The sequence below is a fragment of the Aquarana catesbeiana genome, linkage group LG02, assembly GCF_042186555.1.
Source record: "Aquarana catesbeiana isolate 2022-GZ linkage group LG02, ASM4218655v1, whole genome shotgun sequence".
NCBI classification, from domain to species: Eukaryota; Metazoa; Chordata; class Amphibia; order Anura; family Ranidae; genus Aquarana; species Aquarana catesbeiana.
The window spans coordinates 610,155,109-610,177,519 of NC_133325.1; the positions used below are offsets into that span (position 1 = coordinate 610,155,109).

Consider the following 22,411-nt stretch of genomic DNA (forward strand, 5'->3'; position numbering starts at 1 on the left):
AAATGAAATTTGTGCGGTAACACAAGAATAATGACGCTCCAATCTCATCTGTGCATTTCCTTGAATTTCAGAAATGCACTGCACCAAAAATCACAGTTAAAAACGCACCAGGCTCCGCTCTAAAATAAAGTTCTGAAGCTTTTTTGGGGAGATTGCTGTGTGCAGGGCAGCACATTCAGGTAGATGGGCTGCCCTATGTGTGATAAGTGAAAATGCTCCATACACCTCCACACCTCGCTAAAAAAAAAAAAAAACCCATGTGGGAATGTGAGTTCCCGCTATGCAGAGATTTGAACGGGGCTTGACAGCTGAGTGTTTCTGTCCACTCCCTTCTATGTACTTGTATAAAGATGGCTATACACTATGCAATCTGATTGTGTATTTAGTGAGAAGGGTGATCACTGATTGATTGCATTTAATTTAAAAAACGTGCACCTGGGAGTGGAAGGATGGATAAAGCAGGGTGTGTGCTAATGCGATCAGCTGGTCAACTCCTTCCTGTGTCATAACCTACAGTCTGTAAGGACGTAAGACAGAAACAATAGATACATTTTGAATCATGGATGTAGGACAGTAAGGTAAGTGTCTGTAGATTTTATGGAAAGCTTTGATATTTTTGCAAAAAAAGTACATGAATGCTATAATGGTGCATAGGGGAGCTGGAATTTAGAAAAAAAAAAGTGAACTTTAAGCCTTTAAGTCAGAAAATCCAATTAATTCTGCAGTTTTTCAAAACTTCAGGGCAGACAGTTTTTAGTAGATCTGTCATAGGTGCTTAGGGTGGGTTTGCAGCCATATCCAACCTAAGTACCTACATGAGTCAGTTTTATTATTTATTTCAGTTACTTATATAGTGCTGTCAATTTACACAGTGTTTTACATATACATTGTACATTCACATCAATACCTACCCTCAAGGAGCTTACAATCTAAGGTCCTTAACTCACATTCATACATACTAGGAGCAATTTAGACAGGATCCAATTAACCTACCAGCATGTCTTTGGAGTGTGGGAGGAGTCCAGAGTACCCGGAGGAAACCCACGGAGGCACAGGGAAAACATGCAAACTCCAGGCAGGTAGTGTCATGGTTGGGATTCGAACCAGCGACCCTTCTTACTGCTAGGTGAGAGTGCTATCCACTACACCACTGTGCCGCCCCCAGTATTTTTTTGCAGGCAATTTTGTAGGTGAGTGTGTATGTAAAGCTGCAGACATAACAACAAAGTGTGAACCACTGAACACAATGAAGCGTATGCCTTCAATTTAAATTATTTATTCAATTAGGATACCTGCAGATTACGAGACTTTTGTTAGCAAGGCAGCTAAACTAATGCAAAAGACAAATTTTGACATGGAAATAAGAAGTGCATTTGGGCTGTGTTCCCAAAGTGAGTTCAAACCTAATTGTTCATGTATGTTTGCCCAGTGACACTTTAACTTTCCACTGCAACATATCCTGCCTGTCTAAACTCTGGTTTCGACTGGTGTTAAAGCTTAGACAGGGGTATGACATGATGACACCTTCACCGTCCACTTCGAACCACCCAACCCCCCAAACACACATCTCAGTGTTTGGGCCTGGTGATTGACCACTCAAGCTCGAACATTGACACATAGGGAAGTTCACATGCTCCCCATACCCTAAAGCAGTGGTTCTCATCTCCTGTCCTCAGGTCCCACTAACAGGCCAGAATTTAAGTATTACCTTGGGGAGATGCAGACTAGAATACTGCAATCACTGAGCAGCAGGTGATATCACCTGTGAAGTATTTCAGTTATCTTGCAAACCTGGCCTGTTATGCCGCGTACACACGGTCGGACTTTTCGTCTACAAAAGTCCAACGGACGCTGACGGACTAAAGGTGGCTGGTAATCCGATCGTGTGTGGGCTTCTCCGGACTTTCAACGGACTTTTTTAGCCTCAAATCCGACGGACTTTAGATTTGAAACATGCTTCAAATCTTTACGTCGTAAGTACGACGGACCCCGAAATCCGCTCGTCTGTGTGCTAGTCCGACGGACAAAAACCCATGCTAGGGCAGCTATTGGCTACTGGCTATGAACTTCCTTATTTTAGTCCGGTGTACGTCATCACGTACGAATCCGTCGGACTTTTGTGTGGTCGTGTGTAGGCAAGTCCGTTCGTAACAAAGTCTGCCGCAAGTCCGCCGAAGGTACGTCGGAAGTCTGTCGGACAGGCTGTCGGACTTTTGTAGACGAAAAGTCCGACCGTGTGTACGCGGCATTAGTGGGTCCTGAGGACAGGAGTTGAGAACCACTGCCCTAAAATCTTGCTCCAGTAGTGAAGGCTCTGCCAGTACTGGGAGCCAATTAAGGAGTGTGGCTAGGACAGTTTATATGTCTAGGGGGTTGGGCAGATGGTGTCACCTGAATGGGCAAAGTGACACTATCTCTGTGAAGTTCACAAAAAGGAAAGCTTTTATGAATGTCAAGTTGCCTTTTGAGGTGTGTATCAAAAATATATGATGACAGGATGGCTTTGAAACTGTTTTGTTTTATAGTTGTTCTGTAAATTGCATCCATTCGTGAAGATGAATAACCTCACCATTAAAATTAAGAACTGTCAGAGACACGTTATTTCTAAATCTCTGAAGGAATGAGTTTGTATTTTATCCCAAACTGTACGAAAATGGGATTGGGCGAGACTCACTTTGATTTATGGGATCAGACAAGTAAGTGCTGGAATTGTGAATCATGCACTCTCAGACTAGTGGCTAGTGTAGCATCCCTTCTAAAATCATTTTGATTAAGTTTATCTTTTAATAGCATACATGCATTAGGCAAGTGTTAGACAATGTGTTGATGTCCTGTTGAATATTTCCATGAGAGCATCATTAGATAGGAATGTACTCTTAAAAGAAGCATTTACTTGTTGCTAGTAAAATCTGCCATGGTGGTAAATCCTAATGATATTCTGTATAGCTGAGACATATGACTTTCAATAGCTAACATATATACTGTATACAATGACAACATCATTGTAATCACCTTTAATGTGGTTAAACGGGCATATAAAAGTACTAGTTACCATTTCATACAATAGAGTTGCAGGAATGCTACATTTCTTTTTGCTCTTTATAAATATTAACATTGCTGTATTGAAAGTAATCTTGGCACAATTTTTGTGGCTTAAACAAAATTCCATTTGGAACAGATAATAATGGAGTTAATCAGAATTTCCAGTGATGCTGATATTTAATGCAATCTATGTACTGACATCCTGAGCATGTGCATCTTTGAAATAAACTGCAATTTCTGTATTGAATTTATTTATATTATTATTATACAGAATTTATATAGCGCCAACGGTTTGCGTGGTGCTTTACAACATGAGTGCAGACAGTACACATACAATACAAATCAATACAGGAGGAATCAAGTGGCCCTGCTAGTTAGAGCTTACAATCTAGAAATATATAGTGAAAGGTAGTAGTACCATCATAGTCTGCGGTGTGGTAGTAGTAAAATGTTCCAATGCAATCAGTAGAGATGACACTCATAAAGCATTATTGGTCCTTTAACATGGAAGCCTTTTCATTACTCTCAGTGACAGTAAAAATAACAAAATACAGGAGTCAACTACACATTGGTGCTGTTTACCTGTAAAAGGAGTTGTATTTCTGTCCATTCCTGAGATTGACGTAGTCCTACCACACAGCACAGTCTGGAGCCTTGGCTTTTTTCTGTTGCATTTGAGTAACACTGGCATGTGATTGGATGGTGAAGGATCAGCAACAGACTGATGAGGTCATCCTCTGTGCTCCCCCTGTCAGCACATTCTTTTTGATAACATGTGAATGCAGAACACCTAATTGGCTCATAGTGCTGCCTTTTACACTTTGTTTCCAAGTGCTGCAGTAAAAGTGATTACAAGAGGCTGAAATTAAGTATAATTTGAGTATATGTGCTAGTTGCATTTCAAGTGTATCTTAATCAAAACTTTTTTTAAATTGTGAATGGTGTAGGACAGGCATTTATTGCTGCTTGTGTACTTGTTGGTGAGACACACCCTTTGTCAACAGAAAAGAAAGGGGAAATCCAAAATGTTTGGTTGTAATAGGAACAGAAATAGAGAGTAAGTATTCCAATGGGAATTCATATGACAGCTGTCTAAAAGAGCATCTTCATGTTGTGTCTACAGGATCAAAAGAAGAGAGAAATCTCCCAAATGGGACACAAACAAAAAAAATCTGAAAGTAGTTTAACCCTTCCCTACTATAGCTAAACCTAAAAAGTGGCTTTAGTTATACTTTACTTTTAGATATACTTTACTACTACTAGATATACTTTACTACATGTAACAGCAGCCCAACCTAACTCACTGACCTCTGCTAGACAGGGCAGGTTCTTGACTCCATCAGCAGAGAGACACATATCTGGGGAATGGACTGCTATTTTCAATGACAAACTAACCTTTCACTTGAGATCTTCTTTATTTTTTTTCCATTTCAAAAGTCCTCTATTGTCAGAGCAATGGATACATAGTCTCTCACTTAGGCTATGTTTAGAGATACTAATAAGGATCACCCAACCTTTGCCTGACTATGGTTGCACTCAGCATAGCTTGTAGGTGTGCCATTGGTACTATCTATTGCTTGCATCTGAATCTGACCTATTTGAGGACAAGACTGATCTGGTACCTTGATGAATGATATAACAGCATGGCATAGCCTATTTTCACATAGCAGTTGCACTATCCTTATGTATTGTAGCTACCAATTATGGACTCTATTAGTTACCACTTTAATAATTTTACCAGTTTAAGTAAGCTTATTACATAGCATAAGCTGTTATACCATTTTGCTGACTTCTTTTTGTGACATCATTTATCAGCCTTAGTTTGGACAAATTAAAAGTCAAACTGTTGGCTTAGTCCTGACCTTTGTGACTTAAAAGGAATTGCGGTTTATCATATGTCCTCCTAATGATTAGTAATTAGGTGCAACTATCAATCAACCTGTCAAAAAAGCCACCTGGTAAAGGAAATGCTTGCATAGTCAGAAGATAAGAAACATGGGATGTTTTGTGTAGTCTCAATATATCTCAAGTCTTCTGCAGCAGTGATGTCAGAATATAATTTTAGCCAATAAGGCAGCTGTATTATGATTCCAGTCTGTTATCAGAGTGGACTGAATTCCTCTGTGTAGTTGCTGTCTCTATCTTTATCTTGGAGATCAGTTAAAGGACATCTACAATACAAGACCGAAAAACTACCATCTGCCGTACAATGAAAAACTACTGCTACTACCTGGAGGATGAAATGAAATGTGTAGAAGTGTTGAATATATGGAGGAGTTTGGACATGTGAGAACTGAGCCTTGGATGTTACATTATTTCAGTGTAGGTTGCAGAATGATAATGAACTGGTTGACTAGTTGACACTGAACACAATTTTTATTATTACAGGAAGTCCCCGAGTTACGAACACAATAGGGACTGTAGGTTTGTTCGTAAGTTGAAGTTGTTCGTAAGTCGTAACACTGCATTTGTAAGTGTAATGTCCGCCTGTGCATGGATGTGGGATGTTCAGGCGCTTGTTATGTTATCTGGGGCTCTTCTGGCCATGCAGTACATGTAGTACTGCAGTATGGGATGTGTCCGGAGGTATCCAGGACCAGCGTGGAGCACAAGTGGCCGGCATTGAGGCCGTTCGTAAGTAAGAGTTGTTCGTAACTCGGGTGTTCGTAACTCGGGGACTGCCTTTATTATACAGGATTTATATAGCGCCAGCATTTACAACATTAGGGCAAACAGTACGGGTACAATACAATTCAATACAGGAGGAATCAGAGGGCCCTGCTCATTAGAGCTTACAATCTAGAAGGGAGAGTCAAGTGATCCAAAGCATAATAACTGTGGAAGATGAGCTGATGAAGAGAATGAAAGTACAGTTGTTAGGTGGAGGCAGGATAGGCTTTTCGGAAGAGAAAAGCTTTCTAGGATTGCCTAAAAGTGGACAGAGTAGGAGATAGTGGGACAGATTGGGGTAGGGAATTCCAAAGGATAGGAGAGGCACGGGAGAAGTCCTGGAGGCGAGTATGGGAGGAGGTAATGTGGGAGCTAGAAAGCAGGAGGTCTTGGGAGGAACGAAGAGGATGATTTGGTTGGTACTTTGAGACTAGGCTAGTGATGTAGCTGGGGGCAGAGTTGTGGATAACTTTGTAAGTTATTGTTAGTATTTTGAATTTAATTAGTTGGGTGAGTGGCAGCCAATGGAGGGATTGGCAGAGAGGGGTAGCAGATGCTAAGTGATTTGTAAGGTGGATGAGTCTGGCAGCAGCATTCATGATGGACTGAAGGGGGAATAACTTATTTAAAGGTAAGCCAATGAGGAGGGAGTTAGAGTAGTCTAGGCGAGAAATAACCAGGGAGTGAATCAGGAGTTTTGTGGTCTCATTGGTTAGGAAGGGACTAAACCTTCTTAAGCAATAAACCTGCTTACGTTTTTGCTGCCTACAGTTAAGAGTTGTAAGCGCCACCATGTCTACACATACACAGACACGTTATATGTACGTAGAGAGAAAGAGAAGCTATATTCACAGAGGTTCACTATGGCTAAGTCCAGTTGGTAGACAGATGCAGTAATATGCTTTGTCTCAGCTGGTGCTCAGACCACAGGATTAGCAGCTTTCATTCGCTCCTTATTAATAACATACAGTGTGGAGTATCTCTAGTAAAGCAAACATGGCCATATAATCTGACAGGCTGACACAAATTCCAAAATTTCCTGCTGCTTTTGGGGGGTCTTGTTATAATAGGCAATGCAAAAGGTTTAGAGAGCAAGATTGTGGTAATGCACTATTTTCAAAAGATATGCTGTCCTACGTTTCTCCCCTACAGAGAAGTGGTTAAGAGTCTAATTCTTCCAGAGTCATGATACATATTTTCCTGCCATAAAGGTCAACGTTCCATTCACAAAAACTATTTTTTTCTATGGTATACTAATGAATTTTAGACCAGCAAGGCAATCCACATGGAGTGTTATAGTAATAAGCACTGCAATTATGTACTTGCTTTTTAGCAATTGCGTATATATCAATTAAAACAAATAAATAGTTGAATAACACATTTACTGATATATCTGTCATGGTGCAAACTCTTGTAAAGATGGCTCTATACATGAAATGTCATATCACTAGAGCATGCATGTCCTTTTATTGATCAATTGATTTTTACAAGGCTAGTTTTCTACCTCAGATATTCCTACAATAATGATTTATTAGGACAGTTTGCTGGTACCTAAAATTTAGACTAACTTGTTTGAGTTGTCTGCCATCAGCTGAATTGAGCAATAGCCCAAGACAGTACACAGACATAGTCAATTCTATATTCTGTGTACCTACAATCCTGCATCAATATTTGACTTGTGACTAATAGACATGTCTAAAAGGATTTGCACAATTTATAACATCTAGCAGACAACACAAATTTACAGGAGCTAGATGATCCACACTTAAAGGGTAAGTTCACTTTTGTACACATTTTTTTTTCTAAATTCCAGCTTCCCTATGCACCAATATAGCATTCATGTACTGTTTTTGCAAAAAATATCAAAGCTTTCCTTTAAATCTACAGTCACTTACTTTTATTGTGTTAATCCATGTATCCAGATGTTTCCATTAGTAATGTCTTCTTCCTGATCAGACTAGAGGTCATGACACAGGAAGATGTTGACCAGCTGACCTCATTGGACACACCCTTCATCATCCACCCTCCCATTCCCAGGTGCACGTTTTTTTTTAATGAAATGCAATCAATCAATCAGTGATCACCCTTCTCACTAAATACACAATCAGATTGCATAGTGTCAGGAACTTGGTATGAGGCCAAGATGCTGGGAGGGCTCCCCTTGTGGCTGAGTGCAGCACAACCCTGGAGGTGACACAGGGAGTGTGGTGCCCACAGAATCATGAGTTGCCTGGTTGCTGAAGCTGGTTGCCAGGAGCTTGCTGGAACAGGCAGGTTATACTGCAGGGCAGGTGTGCTTAGATGGTCCTGGAGGTACGGACCAGTGGAGCAGACCGGATAGCTGAGTCGGGAGCCAAGCCAGGGGTCATTCAGAGTAACACAGTACAGATAAGCATAAACAGGAGCCAGCCGGGTCTTTGCACAGGAGACAGGTAAAGACAGAGTCCATAAGCCAGGCCGAAATCAGATTCAGGGAGCAAGCAGGAACAAGGTCAGGATACAAGCCAAGTGGTCAAGCCAGGAGATCAAGAAGAGCAGGTCAAGTCAAGCCGAGTCGGTACACAGGAAGTCTGATAAGCAGAATTAACAAGGCACAGGAACACAGAGGGAAGCTGACGATAAACCAGCAATGCACCACTGTCAGCGGCAGGTTCAAATAGGCAGTGGCGCCACTATCACGCTGTGCGTGTGCCGCCACGCATGTGCGTTCGCCTGTTCACAGCACTGCGCATTCTTGTGCGTTGGTTCGCGCCGGCGTGCCTCTCCCTGGGCCGGTTCGCGATTCCTGCACTATTGTGCCTGGGAATGCACCTATTTCCCTGATACATAGTGTATGGCCATCTTTATACAAGTACATAGAAGGGAGTAGACAGAAACACTCAGCTGTCTATCCTTTGTTCCCGTGAATTGCTTTTGTGCGTGCCCGGATCGTGGTACATTTATTCATATCTTTTGGAGTTGTAAAGCACTCCACCCACTGTGGCAGCAAGCTGCTACTAGATTTGCCCTAATAGCTGGCTCCAGTCTATCCTTAAAGTGTAACTCCACTTTTGTTAAGAAAAAAAAATTCCCCTTTGGGTGATCTATCTACATTGCAAGGAGTATAACAAACTTTGTTGCAGATTCCCACCTTTTGTTATTCTGAAGAAATCCATGTGTGTTTTTCTCTGCCTCTGTTCTGAGTGGGACTAATGAGAGTGGTTTTATAATTAACTGTCAGGTGTGGCAGCAACTGGGCACTAATAAGGAAATCTGCTGGGCCTACATCCCTTTAGACGTGCTCCTATTGAAAGTATCTTTCCAAAAATGACATTTTTGTTGCAGGGGATGCCTAAAATCTGACTTGTATCTTAGTGCAGATTTCTGGGAAAATTTGTGAGCCAATCACACAAACAGGAAATGATGTTTCTGGGGAATGGTCAGTACACACTTTGTGTACAGAACAACCCCAGGTAGCCATATTGCAATGCATTCACAGAAAATTACAGAGCTGAAGATTGAAAAGGAAAGATAATTTTTAATAACATTCAATTACAATTATATGCGTTATATATTTTTTTTTCTTTATTTGCTATTTTTTTTTCCCCACGAAAGTGGAGTTACCCTTTAACCAATGTGCCTTTTGTTTGCTTCAATCCCCGGGGTTCGCACCTCATGTGAGAGATTGTTGCACACATTATTTAGTTGTATGCAATGGATGATAGCACTTGGACCATATATGTCATATAAATTCTATGCCACCTTTTCTGAAAAATTGGTTTATTGGGATGCCTATCTGGTCTGATTTTTTTTTCTCTTTAGGTTTAATTTGGTCTTCTGTCCTACATTTGATATTTCATGCACGGTCCTTATTTTATACTGTCTGACCTTCATGCATGATTTAAGCATGATATAATGTATATAGAAGCTTTCTAGTCTGGATTTTATTAAGCACAGTGTATGTTTCAGTTTTTTCTATAATTATGTATTAGCATTGTAATTGTGCTGTGCCTTCTCTTGTTCACTGAACAATATCTATAATGTACACATTGCACAATGTATATGTTTCTGCCTTTGATAATGATAATTAAATTATTTGTAAAAAAAAAATAAAAAATGGCTAGCGCCACTTTGTGGGGAACAGGAGGGTCACTAGTACCCTGTGAAGGGCGAGGAGAGCACTAATACTCTGTGAATGGTAGGGGGGGGCATTAGTGGTGGAGGCACTGGTACAATGTTCTGTGGGGGGGGGGGGGGGGGCACTGAGGCTCTATAGAGAGAGAGAGGAGCTCAGGGAAAGTCATTGGCGTACAGTGGATTACTTACCTGCCCACACTCTGCATCCTGCACCACTGCCTCCCTCTGCCAGAAATGTAGTGCTCATGGTGGGCAGGAGAAACTCTGCCAGAACGAACAATAAAAGAGCCAAAACTAGGTGCAAGAATGAGCATTCCAGGACCAGAGCTTGCAGCTGGACACAGCCCAGGTGCAAGGGATGCCAGAATTTTGTTAAAAACTTTGGACGGTCTTGTGGAATCTGTGACTTTTTTTCTCTTTAGGTTTCATTTGGTCTTCTGTCCTACATTTGTTATTTCACGCACGATCCTTATATTATACTGTCTGACCTTCATGCCAGTTTCATGCTTTTAATCATGATATAATGTATGTAGAAGCTTTCTAGTCTGGATTTTATTAAGCTCAGTGTATGTTTCATTTTTTTCTATGAAGTGGGCACTGATGTCCAGGATGAGGCTACAGGAGAGCATAGGGGTGCACATACAGTAAGGAGTAAAATACAATGACAGGTATAAGGGAGGGGCCAGGGATAATAGTGGGGGTCTATCACTCACATCACACTCCGGTATAGAGAGGTACAGGTGGGGTAATGGTAAAGAGACAGGGAAAATGGTGGGGAGCTGAAGCTCCAGGTAAAGGTATGGGGGGGAGAAGAATAATGGATAATAGCAGATGACTCTTACTCATATGTTGAGATGTACGCTGATGTCCAGGTCACAGTTGCAGCTGTAGTAGATGTCCAGGTCACAGTTGCAGCTGTGGTAGATGTCCAGGTCATAGGGGCAGCTGCAGTAGAACCTTGCATGCATACACTATGGCAGATCCAAGAAGATCTTGCCACATGATGGATGGTTGACAGCTTTTCTGCGCTTGTTCAAGGAAAGTGGGTACTTCCATGTTTTTGGTTGGCCCAGCAAAGGAGTCGAAGTGTAGCCCACCGGGTACAGCCAGCACCCGACCAGCAGTGGGACACATGTCAGATCTGCGGGATGCTGGGAATTTGTTCTGCAAGACAGTTCAGTGGAATCTAATCTTACTTATAATCTAGGAAAGTTAATTATACATCCTGAGATATGAGAAGGCATAACAAGTTGCAAACATTTTTTCTTTTACACCTTTTGAAAAAATATGCACAGCCCCATTATTAAAATATTCCTATGATTTAATAAACTGCCGATTTATGTTACTGGAAGCTTAACACAGCAAATTTTTAGTATTTTTTTTTTAATTAGAGATACCATGATGTTACTGTTACTATTAACATTTAAATCAAAGCATTGACATTGATGTTGGTAGAGGTTCATGGCTTTTTTTTGCCTTGAATAATTTGAATCTATTCCAGCAATAACATTTAGCCGAGTTTTGGTTTGGCAATTACTGACCACAGAACAGGGCCAGCAACTTAACTACTACACTAATCTCTTCTTAACTTTTAGGCTGTTGGCCTGTAACTGTCTTGCTCTGCCAAGTCTACTGTGAGTCTATCCTACTGCTTAGTTACAAGATCTTATTGCAGATGTTGAGTTGACTTTAAAGTGCCTTGTATAATGAAACAATTGCTAACTAATTCCTACAAATGACTATGATCTGGTTGTTTACAGATACACATAGCTCTGTTAAATCTCTATAATCTAATTGAATATGTTTCACAGAATAATGATATTATTGAATTGTTTTCTGCTGTTATATCATTTTGCTTTGGACTTTTATGTTCCCATATGCTAAGAATATGTAATGTGGCACTACTTTGATAAGACTGATCACCACATATTGTTTATTTAGTGGATTGAGAGAGGCTTTGAACATAACAACAAAGTGACATACTCTTGTCCTTCTCCTCAGAGTATAACTGTTACAATTGTTTGTTATCTATAGGCGTGCGAAGGAGATGTGTCAGGTGTGCCTGGGCACACCCTAATCACTATGTGCGGTGCCGATTCCGCCTACTGCCAGGGTTCCCCCCCGTGTTGGCCCGCCTGCCCCATAGTACTGCTGGCTTCACTCCTCTCCTCTCCCCCCAGCTGCTGCAGGGGATGTTTCAGGATAGAGAGCAGGGAAAGGGGCTAGTAAATTGTAATGTAATTTACCAGCCCCTTCTTTTTCTGAATGAACACAGTGAACACACTCGCTCACTGTGTTCATTCATAACTGAAGCATAGTTAACTGTGTTTACTATGCTTCCATTTGTGAATGAACAGCTGCACACACCTATTTTGTTACCCTCATGTGTCTTTCCACTTGTCTTGAAATTGCCATCTCTCGTTTATAGCAAACTTAATTGTCCACTAAAACTCTCAGCTAAAAGATGACATTACATGAGAAATTGTACAATCTATGAGACACACATGGTTGTTTTTTTTTTAAAGGCAAATAGACTTTGCAAGGGAAGTTGTGCTTTGCAATGGAATTATTCTCAGAGGTCAGTGAATGAAGCAAAACTCTGCTTATTTCCATTATCCAAAAATGTTCAAGCATAAAATTATTTTTTTTTTAAATTTTCCTTGCACATGATTGGGTACATTACAAAGTGAAACTTCACTACGTTCACTAGACTCCGGGGATTATTCCCTTGCAAAGTGGACCAGTTCATTTGCCTTTAGTAAACCAACCCCAGTTTGTAGAAAGCAGGATTGTACAACCTGGAGGACTGACCAATATGATACTACAGACTGGTGAAAAAACATACAAATCAGTAATAATGCTGAATGGTATATTTAAACCTGGTGGTTCTAGCGATGCTCATGGGTCCACAAATGATGACAGCTCTCCAAATAATGATTAAATTACCTCCCCAAAAATGAACCATTCCCTTTTAAATGCATTCATGTTAATTATTGTAGAAATAGCCCCGGGTTGATTTCAACTTTCTAACTGAACTTTCTGTTTTTGTTACAGAACAACGGTTCTTTGATTTGGTGCCAGAATCACAAGCAATGTTCAAAGGTAAAACGCATCTTTTTCTGGTGCTTTCATGATTGTTGTTTCTTTAAATAAAAAAGAGAAAGTGAGAAAAATGAGCCATTAATAGTTGATGTGGAAAAATGTTCTCTCTTTGTGTGATTCATCCTTCTGTCGTTACTCCCAAGGCTTTTTAAGTACCATAATAACTCCTTCACTGTTGAGGGCTCCATTTAAACATTGCTTTTCAGTGATAGTGCTTATTCAAGACTTGACAAGTCCAGAATAGAACTGAGAACTCTTGTTCGTTTAACCCATTTGTGTCCTCTGGGAGGGGCTGCAAATCATTTCAGATACCTTTTAATGCTTTAGAGGCTTAAGACAGCTATATTCTATTATTTACCAAGGCTCCGACACAAAAAACCCAGAGAACACATCAACTCATGACTAACTGATTCTATGAGGCAGAAATCTTACTAAGCTGTATAGATGAAAGATGCATTACATCAAACACAGTGTTAATTCTACTGTACTTCTCAAATAATGATGGGAATGCTCTATTGTGCGTAAATTGAGATGATCGTGCATGAGAAATGAAAGAATTCTAAGTAAAGGTTTGTCATGTTTTCTGCATTTTTATATCCTACTACAAGCTCAGTTTCTGAGTGGATAGTTGGGTGAATGTTCTGTTTAGAGCATTAAACGTAAAAAAGGTGTTTTAGTTTAATATATTGTGAAGCCACCTGGCTCAAGCAACTTTGTATTTAGCAGCTTGCATGGTGTTCTACTGTAAAGTGATGATTGCTATTTCTTATGGTTTTCCATCCAACACTAATTGTGTATAACACTTGTTGCAAGCTTTTTGGTGTGAAGAAAAAAAAATTGCTGCTAATCAAGAAAGGTGAGATGGTATAATTGTGTCTGGGCAGATTTCATGGATATCAGACTTTTAAAGGTTTTGAATTTAAGTGATAAACCTTATTGGCTCATTTAGGTTAATGCAAGTTTTCAGAATAACCCAGATCCCCTTTGTATAAAGCCTGTGAAAGGGATCTAAGTAATACTGAAACATTGGATCTTTAATAACATAAGTTGGCCAATAAAGGGTATCACTTAAATTCCAAACTTTCTTCCTTAATCAGTGACTAACATGGGACAATATTTTACTATTTTACCATTTTGTTAGCATGTTTGCAAGGAAGCAACAGTTTAATTTTTTGACAGTTGTAGAACATTATAGCTGGATCAAATGCAAATCAAAATGTAAAACATTACATTGGAAAATAGTTGCAATTTTTAATGATTCATTTTTAATCCACAGGTGCACATGATCCAACAAATTTAGATCAATAAGACCTCTTACATTTTCTTCATTTTACTGTTTAGAGGTGTATGTGGTATAAGGGTTTGATATGGATGTTTTTCACTAATCATTATTATGCTTCAGGCTGGTTCTAGATCTAGGCATATGATCAAAGTATGTTTCTTTATGACTTAAAGCAACATTTTTATGTAGTTTAATTACTGTATGATAGCTATAGTTCCCGTTATTAAAAGTGATAAACATGTGCAAGCTCATTCCTGCATGCTGGTAATTTATTTGATCAACCACACAGTCAGGATCTCAAGAAGTCCACACGCAACCTGCAGCAAGCAGCATAAAAAAAAGAAACATAAAGGCCTGTGTTGATGGGTGTTTGTTCGTGTTAAATAGCTTTTGCATTCCCATACAAATCTATAGAAATTAAAACTGCTTGGAGATGGCCAAATGGAGGTTAGAAGGAGGTCAACTGCAGGTCAAATTCATAAATTCTGAATGATCACTGAAGCATCTCAAACTGATGTAAAAATTATGCCATTAATACAAGCCCAAACCCCATTGTTTATATCAGAATAAAATCTTCCCTGGTGTACATCTGCACAGTAATTCTCCCATAGATCTTAACGTGGAGCTAACTTCACAAGAATGTTGTATCTACTCTAGGAGTACAGCCAATTCACATTTAAGTCTGGGGGGAGTTACTGCTCAGACAGCGACCAGTGGTGTAGAAGATTTGCGCTCAAAACATTGATAGACTCTGCCACCACCACAGAAATGGAAATAAGCATCTAAGTGGTGGTGAGTGTGTGGGGGGGGAGTGAATTGTACTTCAATCCTTTCCCATTGCTTGTTAACATCAAATAAACTATCAACAACCATAGGAACCTAACTTGTAACTATAGGCTAGCTGAAGTCTTGTAATTTAGCCATAGACTTACACAGCACCTCCAAGTGTTGGCATGAATGTTCATTTAATTTCCAGCATAGTAAGACCTTGCCTAATATTATTGTGATCCCCTTCTCCCCACCGTCTTCTTTGCCTCCCTATTGGCAAAGAAGAGTGTCTTCACAGGCAATTCAGGAATGGACAGTGGTAGAGAAAAGTCAGAGTGTGATCTGGAAAGGTCTTGTTACTATGTGCATAATAAAGTGCCCTGTGTTTTGAGGGTCCTGGAGTACTCTGGAATTAAATCAAAATTTGTGCAGCCACCTGGAATTGCCAAAATTCTTATGCAATAGCCAAGTTCCAAACTTTAACCAGGCCATAGGTTTGCTTTAAAAGAAAATAATAAAAATACAGACTGTTGTAAATTGCTTACGTTATGTGTATTTTTAATAGTTTGATACAATGTAATGTTAGGTAATAGAAATATCCACATTATACTTTTTTTTTACAGACAGTGAAATTTCATACTTGTAGTAGTGACATATTTGTCAAGTGCGTCAGCCACAATTTAAAAGTCTGTGATTACAGATTACACTCCACTAAAATTGTACTGACCTAAAGCTAGCAGCATGAACCCACTTGATTAATGAGAATGTACATCTGCCTCCATTTAATGGAATCCCTTCAGTGATTAAATCAACAAGATTAATGTGAAGGACTTTGTGAAATATATAGCTTTCTCCCACCTGATTATTTAATATGGCTGTAGATTAAATCTGTAGTCAAATACTTGGCCACCATTTAAACACTTCGCATAATCAGATTAGTAATGTCCACATTACAGAAGTGGTCTGCCGTTTATGGATCATTTTCTTTTATGATTCTCCTGAGATTCTTGGTCTTTAGCCTTTGACAGAGGATAATTGTCAAGAACAGAAAGAAGGTGGAGGAATATACTACATTAATGACTTTTTTTCCTTGTCCCTCCTAAATTGATCTCCATCTCAATTGGCAGTGCTTTCCGTCTGGGTCAAATCCAGTTTAAATTATAAAAAATAATAACATGTAAGACTGAGTATCTTCTCTGAATGGATGATACTGGTTAGCATTTTGTTAAAAGAATACCTTTTGTCTGTACAGGATTCCTTGACACTTCAGCACAGCAGCATGGCCCAAGAATAGGATCACTGCAGGTTATATTTATTACTCTAGTTGTAATACTTTAAAAGGAGGGTTGGATACAACAGTATATCTCAAGCAAAGAGTTTTATCTTCTGTCACTTAAAATAGAAATATAGTTCTTTTCTCCCTCTAGTCAGTCATAATAATAATAAAAAAGTCATTTACAATGAATAAAACATATAGCTATAGCAATTTCTAGACTATCTTGGTAATGTTCATTGTCATGGACAACTTATTTTGTGGTAACCATGGACATATTTTACTTTCCTTCCTTTATTTTTGTGAACTGCATACAAAATTGAATACATTTTACCTTGCTGTCATTGTGTCATTTTGTAAAAAGTGTGGAAATGAAAAATGAAAGTATCAGCCATACCAATCATTTAAACTCTAGCAGTAGTTTTTAGTGAAGGTGAGAGAAGCAGCAAATATCTTTGTGTTTTTATATCTGAGGCTCATTGTATTGATAGGGGATGATTACAGAACTTGACTGCTGAGAAGGGCATGCATTCACACCCCATAACAAATGTAGCCTTGTCCAATAATGACACAGAAACATACAGTATTATGGTGTCCGTTTATGAAGCAGTGAAAATTTTTCACTGCTCCATTCTTCGGCATTCACAGAAAAGATTATTCTCCTCTGGATGCCATTTTATGCAGGGGGACAGATATTTTATTAACTAGAAGCGGTGAATATCGCTTCTCCTTTGGAGGAGTGAAGTGATCTAAAAACGCTTCAAACAGTGGAGAACGCCCCCTGATACTGGAATCTTGTGAGACATAACAAGATTACATTACCAGAAATTCACTGAAACACAGAGATGTTCGTTTATTAAGCAGTGATGAATTATCACTGCTCAGTACAGAGACATTCCTGGAGGAGACTGCCCACCTAGTTAATAAAATATCTGTCCCCCTACACTATATATATATATATATATATATATATATATACACACACACATTAAATATACATAAGTCAAAAATCTTCCTCCTTCCCCCGGTATTCTCTCTCCCCGATTCTCCACCTCTGAGCTGGGGAATCGGGGAGTGTAAATTCTGACACAGATCACCAGTGAAGTGCTGAGATTGTAGCTTCATAAACTGTCCGTTTCTGTGCCAGTCAATCACAGCTTCTCAGTTTGTGGAGATCATCGGCGTAGAACATGTTCTCCCCTGATCATCTCTTTTTCATAAACTGTTAATGGACTGAGATCAGCGGTGATCCTTGGGATCACCGCTGATCACATTTTTATAAATGGACACCTATGTTAGAAAATGCAAGGCCACAGCCTTATTGAGGTAGTGCAGTTTCATATAAACTCATCTTTCAAACATAACCTGTGCCAGTCATAGATACACTTTTACCCATAACATGAATAACAGTCTTAACAACCAGACAGGCTTTTAGCTACTCCAGTAAAAACCCACTTACAACATAAACCAACCAACCAAGAGCTTGTAAGATAAAAGACCTTTACTAAGACTGTGACAGCCTCCACATCTGGGGAGAGGAGTGTTGCTTGAATCTTCAAGGTCAGTGGCTATAACCCCAAGCACTGCACTAAATTAAATGCTGAGCGCACCCCCTTATGCCATAGCCAAAACAAGCCACAAATGACATTTAACAACATTAAAATGGACAAAATAAACCTGCACACCCATTAAAATGCCTTTTCCCCCTCTTAAATCTCTGAATGTATCCCTGTGCACACTGTGTATATTGCCCTTCCCACCATAACATAGGTCACACAATCTTTCCTTCATTCGCCTTTAATGAATCACAAGCTTTTCCATACGAATAAACTTTGTAGAAATAGTAAAGCCATGGGTCCCGTTGACTTTTTCAATAGTTTCCACAAGGTCTTCATAGTTACATAGTTAGTAAGGTTGAATAAAGACACCAGTCCATCCAGTTCAACCTGAGTGAGTGTGAGTGCATGTCCACAACCCCTATACATTGTGTCCCATCAAGATGCCCATCTATTATTATTATTTATTTAAGGTACCCATATAGCGCCGTCAATTATTACACAGTGCTCCACACACACATCGCTCCCCACCCCCAAGGAGCCCACAATCCAAGGTCCCCCACTCACACCCATACACTGGGGCCAATTTATTTTGGACAGAAGCCAATTAACCCAATTAACCTACCAGCATGTCTTTGGAGTGTGGGAGGAAACCGGAGTACCCGGAGGAAACCCACACAGGCACAGGGAGAACATGCAAACTCCAGGCAGGCAGTGTTGTGGTTTGGATTTGAACCAGCGACCCTTTTTACTGCTAGGCGAGAGTGCTACCCACTACACCACTGTGCTGCCACACACTATACAACCGGTAATCCTAGAACATTTCCTTTGATTGCTTTATTAATATTCAACTCTCTCTTTAAATCTGCCATCTATCTTTTTAGTCCCAAATACACCATGCATCTCCTTACTTTTGTTTAGTATAAAAATCAATTATGTACTGATAGAACAGCTCATATACTTTATCCTCACCTGTCCTGGCTACAGTATAACCCAGGGATATGCAATTAGTGGACCTCCAGTTGTTGCAGAACTACAAGTCCCATCAGGCATAGCAAGGCTCTGACAGCCAAAAGCATAACACCCAGAGGCAGAGGCATGATGTGACTTGTAGTTTTGCAACAGCTGGAGGTCTGCTAATTGCATATCCCTGGTATAGACCTTTGTCTGGCTGATTTCATTGAAGACCTTTGTGATTCTAAAATTTTTTGCTGTCTTTCAAAAGTCTTCTGTTAATGACAACAATATGCAATGGTGTTTAATAGCCTCTATATGTACAGGAATAGCATAAAATGCTTCCAACAACAACATTATCAAAACTAGTGTGGTCAAATGGTCTTGGTGAAGCCACAATACTCTTATGCCCTGTGCACACGGTCGACAGAAAATGTGTGATAGGACCTTGTTGTCGGAAATTCTGACCGTGTGTGGGCTCCATCACACATTTTCCATCGGCTTTTCCGACACACAGAGTTTGAGAGCTTGCTATAAAATTTTCCGACAACAAAATCCGTTGTCAGAAATTCCGATCGTGTGTACACAAATCTGACGCACAAAGTGCCACGCATGCTCAGAATAAATTAAGAGACGAAAGCTATTGGCTACTGCCCCGTTTATAGTCCCAACGTACGTGTTTTACGTCACCGCGTTCAGAACGATTGGATTTTCCGACAACTTTGTGGGGCCATGTGTATGCAAGACAAGTTTGAGCCAACATCCGTTGGAAAAAATCCATGGATTTTTTTGTTGGAATGTCCGATCAGTGTCCGACTGTGTGTACAGGGCATTAGTGTGATATGAGAAATCATGGTAATGAAGCTTTGATCTTCAAGGATTAGTTACTTTGTGACACTTCACTCAGTAACCCCTAACAGCTGAGCAGTTCCTTCCATAATGCTAAAAAGGAGATTGTCTGAAGCGGAACCATTCAAAAGTCTGAACAGTCAAGTCAGTCATCGCAATTCAAGCTCTTCCGTATACTCCTCTGTCATAACATTTGCTGATTCCAGGTTAGGGATATACTGTTTAATAGTATTCATCAATACTTCCTGTTTTTATTTAGTTAGATTTGTAGGGTAAGTGAATAGTCTAGTGATGCAGTAGGATATTTGGCCCACCAATATTGAATCCATTTTATTTAGAAAAGCAACAAGTTAAAATATTATTAGTAATAACTGGGCCATGCTTTGTCTGAATCTTTTACAAGAAAGTTTCTAAAAAGGCAAAATGATCAGTTTGCTATTTTTGTGGCTTACTCAATAGGTATGTTTTCTATTTAAATGATGGAAGACTCCACTTTAAGATACGATTTTTAACTATTTCCCACATATTGTCTTCTGTGTTTTCTTCAGCTTTGTAAAAATCTTGTCATTTTAATCACTTGCTGACCAGTCATTATACTGCAGCAGGTCAGCTCGTTCCCGCAAATCGCCGTAGATGTACGTCGGCTCGTTTAAGAGCCAAAGCAGGCACGCGCGTGGAAGACGTGATGACCCGGCGCTCGCGGCCGGCGGCCGTGATGCCCGCTGACCACCCGCGATCGCGGGAAAGAGAGCCAGAACGGAGATCTGTCAATGTAAGCAGACAGATCCCTGTTCTGACAGTGGAGGAGAGAGAGATCTGCTGTTCCTAGTGGTTAGTAAAAACAATGGTAAACAGAGGCGCTAAATAGAGGTGATAGCATAAGGTTATATGGCACCTGGAATATACACATATGTATGCATAAATTATGTGTGTGATCATGCACACATAGATATGTTAAAATGTATGTAAAAACACATACTCCATGTATAGTCCACTGTCTTGTATGATCAGCACCTGGAGACCCTTAGAGTGAAGCAGTGGACTCTGTATAAAAATGGAAACAGAGGGGCGCCAGACTTAGTGCAGTATTAATCCTAAATTTTAATAAAAACAAGTAATAACCCACAAATGGAATAGATGAGGTCAGCATATAGTGAAGGTTGTCAGTCCTGGAAGCTTTAAAAAACATCCTATTAGCCTTAGCTGCCTGTGGCACTGGTGGTGTGTTGCAAGGGTCCAGAAGGAGCTGGGAACCAGGAAACAGGAAGTAAGGAGCAGCTGATCACGGCCGTGACCAGTGTGAACTGCAAGATGGCGCTGGGCTAGATGTGATATCACAGGAACAGGAAATTAGACCATTCATTAGTGCAAGGGGCGGTAATGCATTTCAAAGCTACAGCTTCTTCATCAGACCTGATATTTTACATCTGTAAAATATTGGTTTACCTATCACTTCGTGTTTCAGTGAGAATGGTCATTAGGACAAATAAGGATAAGGAATCTCACCAACTGGGACACAGGTAATAAACAATAAACATTCAGCAGAGGTTCTAAACCTTCTCTATGCTATTCAAAACTAAAAAAAAATGTTTTGGCTTTACATATACTTTTCCACCTTGCTTAGAAGCCATTATTGGAAGTAACAATATCTTAACTCACAGGCTGCATGCAAGTTTCAAAGTCATGACTAATGGTGGCTGTCTTAGAACCAGTATGCAGATTTAGAGAATGGTTACACCCATCAGAGGCCCCTTGACATCTACTGAGCCTTCCTATTCATCCTTTTAAAAGACGAGAGGACCCACTGACCAACAGGAAGGCTCAGAAGGTGCGATGAGGATCAGGGCTGTCTTTTACTGAAAAGGTTAAGCTTTGTATATGATTTCAGCAGTTTTGTTCTGTGCATCTATGAAACTTTGAACCTTGGTTACAAAGTTTCATAGGATATAGTGACCTAGTTAAGGTGGTTCTAAAGCCTCAAGGTTTTTTTACCCTAATGCATTCTATGCATTAAGGTAAAAAACCTTTTTTTTGCTGCAGGATCCCCCAGCCCCCACTTATTTTTACCTGAGCCCGACCCGATCCAGCAACGTGCATGAGAGCAGTGGCTCTCATTGCTGTCTCCCTTCTCATTGGGCAGATTGATAGCAGTGGGAACAATTGGCTTCCACTCTCTGGTCAATCAACTCCAGTGACAAGGGAGTGGGGGACAGGGGAGAGTCTAACTGTCTGTGTTAATGGACGCATGAGTGCCTCCATGGGATGCGGCTTCCCGTGGGGGCCCTGGACAGATAGGAGGAGCCAGGAGCACCAGTGGGGGACCAAGAAGAGGAGGTTCGGGGTCTCCCTTGGGCAATTCCACACAATATTTGCACAAAGCAGGTAAGTACAGAGATGTTTGTTATTTAAAAAAAAATATCAATGAAAAATACTAATGTCCATCAAGTTCATTTACTTGCATGTTTTTTCATCATATGTTCAGTTTTCATTGCCCAAGTTTGTGTTTCCAGTTCCCTTTATCTCCCTAACCTAAGCCATGTCTTTTTCAATACTTGCTGCTGTTTATTGTCATGGTACTGTTTATGATGCTCCTTAAATCAGTTTTTAGTGCCTCGGGCTATATGCAAAGACAAAGCACTTACTTGCAACAACCAAAGGAAGGTTATAGCATGTACAAAATGATCTTGTTTACCTGGCTACTTTTCAGCGCCCTGAGTTGTAAATTTCCCCTGTGCTTTGACAGCAGGAAATAGTGTGCTTGTGTTTGTTCTTTGAACAGATGCTCTAAGCCGACAGGTT

General features: G+C 40.1%; 1 protein-coding gene across 1 annotated transcript in view; it reads left to right on the plus strand.

Annotated features, from left to right (window-relative positions):
- ANOS1 (anosmin 1) overlaps positions 1-22,411 on the plus strand; it is a 227,008-nt gene that overhangs the window by 59,756 nt on the left and 144,841 nt on the right. The window contains exon 2 of the mRNA XM_073616360.1: positions 12,883-12,930. Within this exon, the coding sequence (XP_073472461.1) occupies positions 12,883-12,930 (48 nt within the window). The remainder of the gene's footprint in view (positions 1-12,882; positions 12,931-22,411) is intronic.